General features: G+C 39.3%; 2 protein-coding genes across 9 annotated transcripts in view; both read right to left on the minus strand.

Moving 5' to 3' along the window:
- Positions 1-1,536: 1,536 nt before the first annotated feature.
- LOC118220112 (cytochrome P450 26B1-like) lies at positions 1,537-7,134 on the minus strand. 2 transcript variants are annotated; one of them, XM_035403737.1, is made up of 7 exons: positions 6,796-7,134; positions 6,183-6,407; positions 5,710-5,985; positions 5,336-5,488; positions 4,778-4,916; positions 4,443-4,585; positions 1,537-2,997 (listed from the first exon to the last, which is right to left on the minus strand). In XM_035403737.1, exons 1-7 carry the CDS (start codon positions 6,997-6,999, stop codon positions 2,620-2,622), a joined length of 1,518 nt encoding a protein of 505 aa, XP_035259628.1. In that variant the 5' UTR covers positions 7,000-7,134; the 3' UTR covers positions 1,537-2,619. The 2 variants fall into 2 exon arrangements, with proteins under 2 accessions (XP_035259628.1, XP_035259629.1); XM_035403738.1 differs by having other exon boundaries at positions 4,443-4,916.
- Positions 7,135-9,113: 1,979 nt separating this feature from the next.
- The window catches only part of exoc6 (exocyst complex component 6), a 51,301-nt gene continuing 46,690 nt past the window's right edge, over positions 9,114-13,724 (minus strand). For 4 of the 7 annotated variants that reach the window (XM_035403731.1, XM_035403728.1, XM_035403735.1 and 1 more), the window contains 3 exons: positions 11,447-11,559; positions 11,300-11,311; positions 9,114-10,646 (listed from right to left, as the gene is read on the minus strand). In XM_035403731.1, coding sequence (XP_035259622.1) covers positions 10,514-10,646; positions 11,300-11,311; positions 11,447-11,559 — 258 coding nt within the window. In that variant the 3' untranslated portion in view covers positions 9,114-10,513. The remainder of the gene's footprint in view (positions 10,647-11,299; positions 11,312-11,446; positions 11,560-13,724) is intronic. The other 3 variants (XM_035403732.1, XM_035403729.1, XM_035403733.1) reach the window with 1 other exon arrangement.

Consider the following 13,724-nt stretch of genomic DNA (forward strand, 5'->3'; position numbering starts at 1 on the left):
GTGTAACCTTTTACAGGTTTCCCTTTGATGGCTGCTGAGAAGCCTGGTGATTTCTCAGGTACATGTTGTCCTCAAATGTAAATGGGGTCTAAAATAGGGCAGAAAATTAATATTAATTATGAGCCATGTGTCATAGCCAGGCTGTTCATTCACTTTGACTATGTAGTAATGATACATTTGTTTATCTGAATATCCTCATATAATGTGGACTATGAAGAACACACTTACATATAAATGCTGGTAATGATAGAAATGTGTCAGTTACACTCTTGCTGTTGATGTAGCTATCTAAGAATTTTAATTACATTTAGTGCTTGGAAGTAACCTACAGCCAGGAGAAAGGCCACTATGAATCACATGATACATGCCTTCTTCCAATATTATATATTTCATGAAACATGAAATTTGCCCCAAAACAAATCTAACATCAATTAAAAATTTGTCATTACACATTAAAACAATTATTAATCAAAGAATTGCATAGTACATATTTGTGTCCATATGTTCTGGTGACCTTTTTGCACAATTCCTGTTTTTTTTTCTTAATCATTCTCTAAATAAGATAATAACCGTGTTCATTTATATTTACAGAGACTGTTCACTTTCTGGGTTAAAAAATAAATACATTTAGTTTTAGTGGATGTTTTTGATTGCTTGAAGTGTATTCTCTTGCTGAAGAACACAAATTCCTGAATGCCCCCATACCAGCATTTCAGCTAGCTGTCACAAAATTCTGTATTGACATTATCCTTCATTGAACACAACGGTTGTGGCCAATTGAAAACGTACAAACATACAATAAAACTGAAATAATACAAAAAAAAAAAGACATTAACTCACAAAAAGTAAACCCACCAATAATGGACACAACAGTTTGCCTACCAGGGCTCAATGATAACAATAATAATAATAACAATAATAATAATAATAATAAACAATCATGATTTCCATAAGCCATAGGTACTGCTCCCCATAAACTAATCCTAGCCATGAGCATCATTCTCTGAATAAATATAAACATTCAAACAAACTGTAGTTACGAAGGACGCATGTTCAGGTCGCGCTCATTTTTATTCCGTAGGCCTACTGGTATGCAAGGATACATGTAATACTATACCAAACAGGAATGTGGAATAAGTACGAAATTCATTTAATACAAAGGTAATGTACATTAGAAAGGCACAGCAATAGTAGGGACAGTTGGTGGTGGTGAGGAGTTTAAAAAAAAACTAGTTTTTTTTTCAGCACGCGCATTTTGTTTTCATAGAGCATAAAACATGATGCTTCACATTTGGCGTTCGTTATCAGTGCATTTCAGGATGGCCTCATTATTAATTATGGATCATATGTGATTTGGCCAGGCAGGGATGGATGTAGAAATGATTTATGCAGGGGAAGAAATTATGAGAAACCCCCCCCCCCCCCCCCCCCCTCATGTGAGCATGTACGCACAAGTACACACCCTACCTCTAGGGGTCTAGTGCCTGGAAAAGCTACCTGTGGCCAGGTAGGTCTTGTAGTGCTTTGAGAGTTGGATTCAGTACAAAAAAGCTGTTCACCTTTGTATTGTTATTTTAGCAGTGCTATTTATATCATGGGTCACACTTATACTTTTATTTAAAGCTGAAAAGGTTATTTTTGTAATTTAAGTGTAATAATGTCTTTATGGCATAATTGGATATGAATCCTCCTTTTCCTTTAATTAAATGGCTCCCACAGGTTTCAAATATCTCTTCTGGGTAACTTTACCAAAGCCATGGAAAGGGAGTGAGAGATGACTGGCCAAATAAGGCAATACATCATAAAAATTAAGTAAGGAGTAGTCTCCTGATATATTTAACACAATATAAGAAGCACAGAGTTTGAAAAAACTACCATGCTTATATGTACAACATCAGAACATCATGTGGCAGCATTTGTACTCACAATCAAGTAACATATCAACAGCATTTTTTTTTACATCAGGTGACACTTGGTCAAATAATGCATTACTTCTCCATACTCTGTACTGTCATACAGTGCTCTGTCTATTGCACTAGTCTGTTGCACCTATTGCTCTGTAGTGTTTTTCCTAACACCGGGCCTTATTATTGTATGAAGTATTTGCCCCGTGCAATTGCATTACTGTTCTTGGTTTTTCGTCATTGTATATCTTTCCAGAATATAAATAATTGTTTTAAAGATTTATTTTCTTCTGAAGGTAGATTTCATAATTCACATTAAGTATAAATATTACATATTAGAAAACAGTTTTACTTTGAATGCATCTTAGACTACAGTTTACACTTCATTTTTGAACAATGTGTGTGTGTGTGTGTATATATATATATACATATACATATATATATAAAATGGTGATCTCCTAAGCAAGTTAAGTGCGAAAGCATGCAAGACCAAGATTCCTAGAGACTGATTTGATGAAGCTTTTGTGGAATCAGTTTCACCTTGCATTTTTGTATTTTGGTAGCAGCGTGTTGAAGGAAATCTTGTGGATGGTGCATTGTCCTATTAAATTTTGGCCAATGGACGAAACTGCGAAAACTTGCCCAATTCAAAATGTGCTGATGACCACTTCGTGTAGTGGTTGCCCCTTGACACGTGAAGTGTAGATAAATAGATCTAAATACACTCAGACTGACTTTCGGGTAGTGTCTTCCCAGAATTTACAAAGTCAAAATAAACATGTAGTCCATTAACTGGGTGAACAATGGGCACAGTCTGCATCTTGGGGAAGGTCTGCGTGGCCAGCCTCCACTCAGCAGTGCAGAGTAGCTCGATAGCCAGAGTCTTTAGTATGATCTGTGCCAGTTCCCTTCCAATGCAGCTCCTCACACCGCCGCCAAACGGGACGTAGTTAAAGCGTCCGATCCTGCTTTCCTCTCGCCCGCTTCCGAAGCGATCGGGGTCGAATGCTTCTGGACTCTGGTACACTGCAGCTGTCTCGTGTGTGTCTCTGATGCTGTACATGACACTCCATCCTTTGGGAATCTGATAACCCTGTAAAAACGCAAGAATATACGGCAAATTTGTGACATCACCTCTACGTTATTTTATTAATGCACCACCGCAGCTACATTTATCTCAGACATTTAGCAGACTCTCTTATGCAGAGCACCCTAATGGCATGACGACTAAAACTACTGCTACTAGCACCACTACCATTACTACACTGTGAAATGTCCAATGTTCATTCAGCTCTGTTAACAGAGTGCATATGAGTCCAATAGGGACCGTATGTACTCTAAGAGTTGATTTGACACTGAACATTCTACTGCGTACGCTACTAATTACATGACTAAAACCTCCAACCCCATTCCTACAACTACAACAACTATTACGGTTGCTACTAATAATATAATGGACGTGGCGATAAGTATAATCATTTTACCTGTAACCTCCGGTACTTGTTTCAAAAAGCTGAACATAAATCATACTATGTTTTGTAAGTGGAAAAAAAACTGAAATGTGATCTTCATTAAAATAAGTTAAATTACAAATGTACTTTCAAATTAGTCACAACGGAAAGTAGACCTACTATCTTCAATAGGGGGCGACATTGAGATAAAATGCCCCAACTCTACCCTTTCACGCAAAGCACGTCTTACATAATATACTACACAGAGTTGAGACTCTGTCCTAATGCGCTTAACATTAATGCAGTTGAGGCCCAAATGAATAGGAATACATTAAATACAGATTAAAGGTATCTCAAAATGACAGATGGTCACACTTCCCACAATGCATATAATATTTTCAGATTACATATTGGCGATCAGAAATGATAGATCATAAGGCACATGGAAAATTTACGCGGGTCAAATGCTAAATGTTAAGCAGTAAAAACCCAAACCAGTTTGCCTAGGACAAATTCTGGTGCATCAGGGCCAGTTTGTCAGTTGCAATTGAGGCTTTCGCTGTATTCCATCAGAAGTCGTAACAAAGTCGCTCTTTGGCCAACATTCTTTCATTCGTCGAAAATAAACAGGTGTGTGCTATATTTTGCATACGACTTTGAAACGCTTTTTGGTAAGTGCGCATTGTATTTTGCAACGTGACCTGTGTTCTGCCTTGGCTTATCCTTATTACCTTGAAAAGAAATGTGTCCTACTGCTCTTGACAGAAGAGACACATGGAAGGAACACGTCAAGACACATACACGAGGCCTTTAATGGGTAAAAAAAATTCCCCTCGCCTCATTACGTTTGGTTACGGGAATTCGCCGTTTTTTTAAAATAAGGTTTTGGAAAAAGGCAGTTGACTTCCCATCAGGTATATTTATAAGGTTTTTTTTATACAATGACGATACATACCACACGTCTGGTAGTCTATATATGTATTGTGTATTGCTGTAGGTTACTGTCCGTATAGTGCACCAGGGATGTGGGTGCGAATCGTGCACTGATTATGCGTAAATTCGCAACATGTGGTGTGGCCATACTTACGTCTAATTCGAAGGTCTGGAGTGCTGTCCTGTAACCTCCGGACACCGGTGGGAGAAACCGGAGCACTTCCTTAACAATACAGTCCAGGTAGCGCAGTTGGTTCAGTTTCTTCAAACTCAGATAAGGACGACTGAAGCTAGAATCTAGGCATTGCTCACTGCGGTGCTCCGCGGGTTCACAGCAATTTATTCTAGTGCTAAACAGCGGACAGTTGGTCTCTGTTCCAAGTCTTAAACTTTCATTCCCGCCTTTTTCTGTCGCCTCATCCTCTGATGGAATACTGTGTTCCTCCGGATCCCATTCCGTGAGAATTGAGTGACTGCCACATTTCGAACCTCTTCTTAGTCCATGTGCCTCCAGTTCATGCCGGGCCTTTTCAACTACAGACGGATGCTTCAGCAGCTGGAGGATAAGAGAGGTGGAGGCACTGGCAGTGGTTGAGTGCGCAGCGAAGATGAGCTCTACCGCAGCCTCCTATAATACGAAGAAATGACACAATGAGCTTTCCCCGGATGTCCTATAATCCCGTTATAGGTAGACATGTAGCAAATTATGTTTTCCTGTGGGTTTATTTAGGAAAGACCATTAAATTGAACTATGAGACAGCGTGGGAATAGTCATTTAAAATTCAGCTTTTAAGGAACATACATATTTCCACTACTGTCCTAATGTTATTTACTTGTATCATAGGCTATAGTGTCAGAATGCGGATAGTGCCCCTTTAAATTAAAACGATTATCGAATTTTTGAGTATTTCCAATGAAATTATACCAATGTCCAATGTAATATAGATGAAAGCTGCATGACTTCATATGCTTGAGCTTAGTGTAATCTCTGTATACCCCAAGCAAAGCTAATATACAAAATGAAACCAACCTATTTCTGTTCTTTACCTTAAGTTCTTGAACAGTTAAGGTATGCCCATTTTCCTTGGCACTACTTAGTATGTAGTCAAATGCATCGTTTCCGTCGCACCGTTGGTTCTGTAGTTTCTCTGCGATTATTTTCTCCATAAATGCGTGAAGTTTTTCACGGGCCTTTATACCCTGTAGTAAAAACATAATTACAAACGATGTAAATAATATTTGAAACGGCACAGGTAATCCAAAATGATGACAGTTCAATATTGTGAGGATGATTGATTCGATACGTTTCCGATTACATGTTGTATTATATGTTGCCATAACAGCGAAAGTGATCGTCTTCTGTGACTTCAGTGTCTAAAAGTAATAATAATATACAATAAATAACAAGCGATTTGGTTTACCTTTCGGAGTCCACTGAAGGACACATCAATTGGGAGTGAGAAGAGGTTGTTCATGAGCTCCTCAAATATTTTGGAGAGATGCTCAACATCGGCGTCTCCCATGCTCAGTCCCAAGAGCACCCGGACAGCAATGCGGAAAGTGAGCGCTTTAGCTGCACCGAACACGTTCACAGAACCAGGCTTTGAACACCACTTGGCAATTTCAGTCCTGACAACATCCTGCAATCTGGGGATGTATGTCTCCAAAGCCGCGCGGCTGAACACTTTTAACAAGATCTTAAACGAAGCAAACAACAATGACAATTAGCAGACGGCACAAAAAAATCAGCCTAATGCAATATTTATATCATTACATATGCATTACGTAGACTCCTCCCCAATTAAAACGTAGGCACCTGCTACCTCCTGATCAAGGTACAGTTGAATTAACACCGGACATTTTGCTTTGCAACTAAACTTTTTTTCTGCCTTACTTTTCTTTTTTGCTTATGAAGATCTCCAATGGAGTTAACCAGCGTGTTCGGTCCCAGGATGATCCGAGCGCTCTGTGGCCACTGAGTGCACACCAAGCTGTGTTCTCCGAGCAGGATTTTACGGATATTCTCTGCCCCTGTTACACGGATAAGCGGTTGCCCTAAAAGGTGGGTTTTAAATACGTTTCCGTATTTTTCCCTCCTGGAGACGTGAAAGTTTGACCCCTGTCAGAAAAATACAGCGTGGTTAAATAGATGTTGCGTTCACGTTTTGGCAAAGGGGAAGATCCCACCTATGCATTCCAGCACAATCAAATTCAGTGTTCAATAAACTCAGGCTTGGTAGGATGTTACATCCAAATGAAACTACTTAAATAGGCACACGACTAAGGAAATGGTTGTTCTCGTTGTATTTGGAATGGCAATTGTTGCCCATTTCCCATATTTTTATTCCTGTAAAATTCGTGCCACACATACAGTTTTGCCATGAAGAGTAGCCTACAATAACACAAGCAGATTTTCAGTATATTAGGAAACGCGCAATTACGCGCAACCGGCACATACCCACCATAATATAGCGGTTGTTTAATTTTTAAATCATTGAACATTTTACCTGAAACAACCAGTGGAATGTTTCTCCAATGAGTGGCCAGCCCATGGAGCCATTAGGAAGAGGAAGTTTATTATCTCTATCCCGTGTGATGGACCACCGGAGTGCCCATAATTGTCGGGAGACAGCGAGCAGCAACAGGACAGATGTCACAGATGTGATTGCAGTAGCCAGTGCTGAGAATTGACTGAACTCTGGCAGGAACATCTCCAAAAAGTCGAGACCTGTACGAGCCCCCCGATGCTTTCTACTTTCCGAGTAAGTTCCAGTTGGCAGAAGATTCAGAGACCGGTAAAATCAGAGGCTCTATATTTCAGAAGATGCATCACTGTCGTGTCCTTCAGCGATCTAGAAATTAAATATGTTTGCAAATACATTAAGAACAAAGACAAATTCAGTAACCATAATCTGCTAAACAATACATTTTATGTTAAATATTAAACCAAAAATGGTTGATATGCATAAATTAACGTCACCATGAACTCTGGCGAATTTTGTCGCAAAAGCAGAAAATTGACAATATATGAATAAGCAGTTCAATAGAAAACATTTTGGTTGTAAAACAGACCAAATGGCTGAACTTGTTGCATGTGGTATATGGGTGTACAGCGCTCAGGGGGCTCAGTATTCCAAATGATCTGAATTTTGTCATTCCCCTCTAATAGGTCCTTGGGTTATCTGAAAACCACTAAGGAATAAATCCATTAATGATAATAAATCTTGGCTTAGCAGGAAAATGATTTCAACAACAATAGTCAAGAATTGCACAGAGACAGATAAATGAAGTCAGTTGATTGCGCTATTTGGATATTTGTCTGAGTATATGATTCGGTGCTATATACAAACGTCTCGCTTAATCTGTCAAGTAGCAGAATTGTTTACACTAATACTAGTAACATATGACTTACTTTTTTTTAGTGCTGAATCATAATTCAGATCCTGCGAATTCCTCCCTCAGTTTTCCCAAAAATGACCTCCGTTAATGTTTCCCGTTCGCCCCGCGTTTTATAGATATTGGCACTCTTTATGATCCACCTTCGCAGATGACGTATTGTGCTTTGAATATTTATGTGGCTGATACAATGTTGGAGCCAAGTTTGAGATCATCCACTTGCCCCACTCCGAGATGGAGAGGGCGGGATAGAGGCAGTGAAACAGTGCGAGGGATCGATTGTCATTCACTATGGAAACAGGTAACCAATCACGGTTAACCATACGTTTAAATATCTGCCATTCAGACAGCTCCATGATCTAATTCAGTCAATCATCGTCATGGCTTTTTACTTCACTGAACAAACATGTAGCCTACTTACGGACAGTTATTAACGTCCATTTGTTTACATTTCCTATGTAATAAAAATTACATTCAATTACATAATGTCACCATAAAGATTAAAATACAATAACAATAGCATAATATCGTTTAAAGATCTTTAAATATTAGTTTAACAGTGAACTAACGGTGTCTCTGTACATAATATGCAGAAACTAACCCGACTGAACTACAATGCAATAGAACTTTTTTTTCTCCATTTGTCATATTTTAACAATTTCATTCCTAAATGAGCCTACATTCACTCTAGGCTTCTGTAGCTACGGGTTTATGATATACATCAATCGTTGTGTACACACACACACTGTAAGTACGTGCAAATGAACTGTTTGTGTATGCTGATGAGTCTGCAAAGTCCTTCAGAATTTGAGATAGTCGAGCGCTTCCAGGTGGGGTGCATCCTTTTCCATTTGAGGAGTATACAGCACACCTGTTGAAGTTTGTTTTTATGCCAGACAGGGAAGACTCCTCTGTGGAGTTCCTCTATGCCCCCAGGCTGACTCGAATGGTTTGTTGCCTCGTGGTCCACTACCATTGCAATAGGAGTCGGGCTACCAAAAACGGCTTGGTTCAAATAGTCAATGAAACGTAACTCAGAGTAATTTCCTCAATCTACACTTGCGTAACATATGCCACTTTTATTTTTTGCTATATCATGAATATATGACCAAGAAAATGCACTTTTTCTATGAGCCCATTTTGGAAATTAAAAAAAGAAAATTAAAGCAAAAAATTTGAACCTCTTGTGACAAAAAATGTATGCACATCCTTAATATATGGCAATCTCGTAAGATTTTTATCAGGGCATTAAGCATCTTGCCTTTAAAACAAGATGCATAAAAATGCTGCGCGTAAGCAATATCAATATTTAGTTCAATTACATACATTTAAATTTCCTTACATCCAAGATGTCACGTCCAGATAAAGCAAGTGTGATCCGATTGTTCATTGCAAATTCTAAAAAGAAAGCAATATTCATAGTTTGGTGGTGTTCAACAATATTTAATTTACTTTTCCTTAAGCTTGTACACTGAAGTGATGAATGAAATGTATACTTTTGAATCATTTGAGTGCTCATTTCACCTCAATCATATTAATCAGAGAGTGAACTCACTTCATTGTAGCACACAGACAAACATGTAAACTTAAATTTGAAAAATTAAACAGAATTTTGGAAATGCCTCCACAATATAGGGATAATAATGGGCAAGTGCCACAGAAACAACTGTCAGTTGAAATCCTGAGCAACATCATAATAAGACTAGCTATTTCACATTGGAATGTTGAATGCTTCATTTATGAAAGAAAAAAAAAGAAATATTTTCCCAAAACTTTATGAATAGCAATAAAACTGAAATACATTTATAAAGGCTAATGACTTTTTTTTAGATTCAGGAGACACAGTCACGAGCACCCCCTCCTTTATTTGTAGCAACAGAAACATGATTCCTGTTGCATTGCATTTTCTTTTAACAAAATGTGCTTTATGTACAATGTAATGCTCAATTACATCATCTATTGAAGAAAACAATGCCAAACTTAAATAATATTCAGTGCAAAACGCCTATTAAAGTAGTACAGACCAAAACTCATAATCCAATTATAAAATGTTTACCAAGTCTTCATCCTGTAAGCAATTATGCTTATAAGAGGCTGCAAATTTAGCAATTATTGCTCTTTAGGAACATCTTAGCATGGAATTCTAAAGCATCTTAACCAAAAAGCTGACATTTCACCCTGAGGAGAAAAAAAAAATCTGAGTAGTGTTTTGGATGCAAGTAATTGTTCTGTAAATCACTTCAAACACAAATTCCACTTCTTAAAATACACATCTTTCTTCGTAAAGATAAAACCATGTGTGTAAAAGTCATAGTATAAATTAACTCCAGGCCTAACCCTTTTCCCCTTTTAAAATAACTTCAACGAAATCATGCAAGGTTTTTACAGTAAATAAAAGTTATTAGACTCAAATCAGATTTAGCGAGAAGCGTGATACACTGTACTGTTAAATACACCCAAAAGTATTTACAGTTAAAACTCCACCTTATATTGCATTATGGAGTATTTTTCAAAGATCTCTTTGAACATCAGTCTCATTTCGGGACTTCATGGTCCAGTCTCAGTCTTCATAGTAATACATTCCCACTGATCCAGGGCACCATTTTTTTTGTGGTGATACAATCATTGCACATTCACAATTTACAAAACATATTTCTCAGCCATTAAAAATACATAAAAAAATTTACTGCTTATTCGTTTTTCGGTACATGGTAAACCGTTCTTCATTTTTCTTATTTACAATGATATATCCAGTCTCGTATAAATTGAAAGCGACGTTGTTGAAATGCTGGAGATGAGGAGGTGCGGATATTAGTGATGTGGCAGAAACTAGGAGTGCTGTGACATTCCGTTCACTAAACTTCTCAGCTGCTTGACGACCGTTTCGATCAGCTTCTGCTTGTCACGGTCATTTTTTCTGAACTGGGAGAATATGTTGTTCTTTTTACTGGTGTCCTTCATTCTGTGGGAGAGGAAAACGAGTGATTCAAGCACCAAGCTGGCAATTCTGTTAAAGAGCAACGTGTATCCCATCATTCTGACTAGAAAGTGAAGGTGCATGAACTGCATGCAACAACAAATCTTCAGTTGATGACTTGCAAGGCATGTAGCCTCAAAACAAGATCAAGCATGACAAAAGTCAGCATCCTTTACTGAAGTGATGGCATCTTATCTTGTGATCAATGATACACTTCAAAATTCAATACAAATCCAAAAGACTGTTTGGATGGGAATATATATATTTTTACTGAACTATTTACATTGAAGTAATGGTGGTAAACATGTAACTATGTTTCAGTATTTAAGCATTGCATATTTGGTTTTCATATTAATTTAAATATTTGGAAATTGATGAGTCAATCTCCCAACAGGTTACAAAAGTTAATACCTCTCAAAAGCAGTCAGTCAGTATTGCAGAAAGTATAGTGTCATCTACAAACAACGTCCTGTTTTCTCACCAACTGTTGGCAAATGTGTATGGAGCAAGCAGACTTTCACTGCTTTACTCACTCGATGAGTGATGAACATGAAAGCCAACCACAGAAGACAGCACAATGACCTGATGCAATTTAGCTATACACGCATTCAAAACAAACTTAAGATTCAAATACATACCCCCTATAGACTCTGCAAAGCATGTGTAAACAGACAAAAGAGGGGTGGAGGATTGGCAAATTAGTACACCATAAAAGTCTGGCAGGCACGGGGCGGACATATAGTTTTTGTCAGCGTTAAACAGGGCAATGTTATGGGGACACTCACTTCTCCAGAAGTGCCAGAGCGGTGGATGGATTGACCCGCAGGTATTTGGAGGTGGGCTGTCCATAGTCTGCCAGGTAGGTGGACCAGTCCCACACCATAAACAAGTCCAGGAGCTGTGGCACATGCGGGAAAGAGAGTCAGTCAGTTTGCTAATAGCTTACATTGTAATGTCTATGTACATGATTTATTGAGGATATCAACAATAAAAACAGTCAAACGATCAGTTTATTTTCTTTAGCGTAAGCAGAACGAGGCTCACACAGTGCCCTTCTCAGGTTCCTATGTATGTTTTTTTACAACTAAAAAAATCCTATTTTAACAGGCTAGTGATTGCACAAATGTTTTTCCTTCTCTTCAACTCCACAACTTCAGTTATCAACTGAAGGATTGTTACAATTTGAAAATCCATTTATTGTTTGAAGTAAATGACATGTCATTTATTAAGTTTTCTTCAAGATAATTCAAACTTTCAACACTGCGTACAATAAGTTTCTAAACATATTAAGCCGTTAACTCTTCCTCATTTGGCTCCAGTTCCGGGCAATGGTGCGCAACTACCCTGCTCCGCACCCACACATTTAATATGGCCAGTTTAGGACAAGCTGTCAGGGGCACTCATGCCTCTTCAGCCTGTTTGAACAGACAAATTCTGTTTTCTCAGAGTCAGCAGGCGTAATTAACAGAGGTGAGGAGGTCATTATTAAAACACATAGGGGCTGATCCAGTGAAGAGTGAAGAGACAAAATCCCCACCTGACCCCTGGATAACCCAGGCAGGAGATTAGCCCAAACTCAACAGCAGCCAGAAGTGGCACTACTGTGCCGAGAGGCTTCCCTGGCTCCGCGCTCGGAGGCCCCTCCCCCGACACCCCCACCCCTCTGGCCCCGGCCGCCCTCTCAGTTTTTTATTCTGGGCCGAGGATCGTTGTATACACGCCGCGAAGTGATAAGCAAGCCAAACAGCTCTCGTCCGTTCTTGTAAACCGTTAGAAATTGATGGGTCGTCATGAGTTTTTAGAGAAGGGTGGGTTTCCAGCTAATGTGCATGTCACACCTGTTACTCGCTCCTGATAGGACAGCTCTTTATCAGCAGTCCCTGCTGAGTGAAGCCCCCCCCCCTCCCTTTATCTGAGCTATCATTAATATTGGGGGGGGGGGGGGGTGGTTGAAGCTCTCCAGATGCAAGGTACTTGCATATTGGCTGCCATGTCCAGCTTAGGGCAGGGAGAAATGGGAGTGGTTAATGGTACTCAGATCATACCATGACATTTTATAGACCCAACATGTTTAACCAATATTATCATCAATCCCTGGGAATTCATTTATGGCTGCTGAGATTGTTGTGCTGTGTTTTCATGCCAGAATGGCATAGAATATCAGGAGGGCAGGTCTGTGGGTGGGACTGCAAAGGACACTAATGGATTCCTACCCCATTAAGGTAGAGCCTGGTAGTCAACAGGACAGAAACTGCAGGGCAATCACCCAGAAGGGAAAAAAAGTTGCAACTATGGACGAGCAGTGGAGAAGGCACCAGTGACAACACTTGAATATGACTTTTTTTTATGTGAAAAATCACCCATTGATATGGAAGGCACGGAAACAGGCTTGTATCCTTATTCAGTATACAATAACAAGCTTACTTCTACTTTTCCAGAAAATACTCCATCTGACTCAACATTACAATGCTTTGTTGAATTCTAGGCAAACGCATAAGTGCTATTACCAATGTCATCACCAGCGAAATGGGAGTCCTACTACTGCTCCCGTGGTGTCTGTCCACTATAGGCACTGCTTCACAGCTGGATTAAGCTGAACACACAGAATGGATTGCTCTGGAATATTCAGCAGGTAAACACTTATCGGCTTCACCGGGAGTTATTTGGCTTGAGACTAATCCTCTCTAAATTGCTTTCTCCCACAGGGCAGCATACCTGCTTGAAAACACGGCCTCGTCTTACAGAAGCCAAGCAAGCCCGCCGTGCCCCACAGTGAGTCCGAATGCTGCCTCTCATTCCCCAGGTCTCCTGTTCACCGCCACGCTTTCAAGTCACAAGACTTTGTCTCCAGTTGGCTACTGGCTGGAGTGTCAGGCCTGCCTTGTTCAGGTAAATTTAAAACACCTGGTGACAACTGGGCGCTTAAGCAAGATAATTATTCGCAGGACTACAGGACTGTGGTTTGGTGTTTATAATGTACACTTATGTAACATAAACCACCTACTGAATGCTGATTGGGCAGGTGTAACACCTAGTAGCTTTTAAGTGGACAATGTGCATCTG

The sequence above is a fragment of the Anguilla anguilla genome, chromosome 2, assembly GCF_013347855.1.
Source record: "Anguilla anguilla isolate fAngAng1 chromosome 2, fAngAng1.pri, whole genome shotgun sequence".
Lineage (NCBI taxonomy): Eukaryota > Metazoa > Chordata > Actinopteri > Anguilliformes > Anguillidae > Anguilla > Anguilla anguilla.

Excerpts from the sequence above, each read along its gene's own strand:
- LOC118220112 (XM_035403738.1), bottom strand. The coding sequence starts at position 6,999 with ATGTTCCTGCCAGAGTTCAGTCAATTCTCAGCACTGGCTACTGCAATC. Across the intron at positions 6,408-6,795 it reads CATTCCACTGGTTGTTTCAG|GGGTCAAACTTTCACGTCTC; the intron begins GTAAAATGTTCA and ends TTTTTCTGACAG. Across the intron at positions 5,986-6,182 it reads TTCATAAGCAAAAAAGAAAA|ATCTTGTTAAAAGTGTTCAG; the intron begins GTAAGGCAGAAA and ends GCTTCGTTTAAG.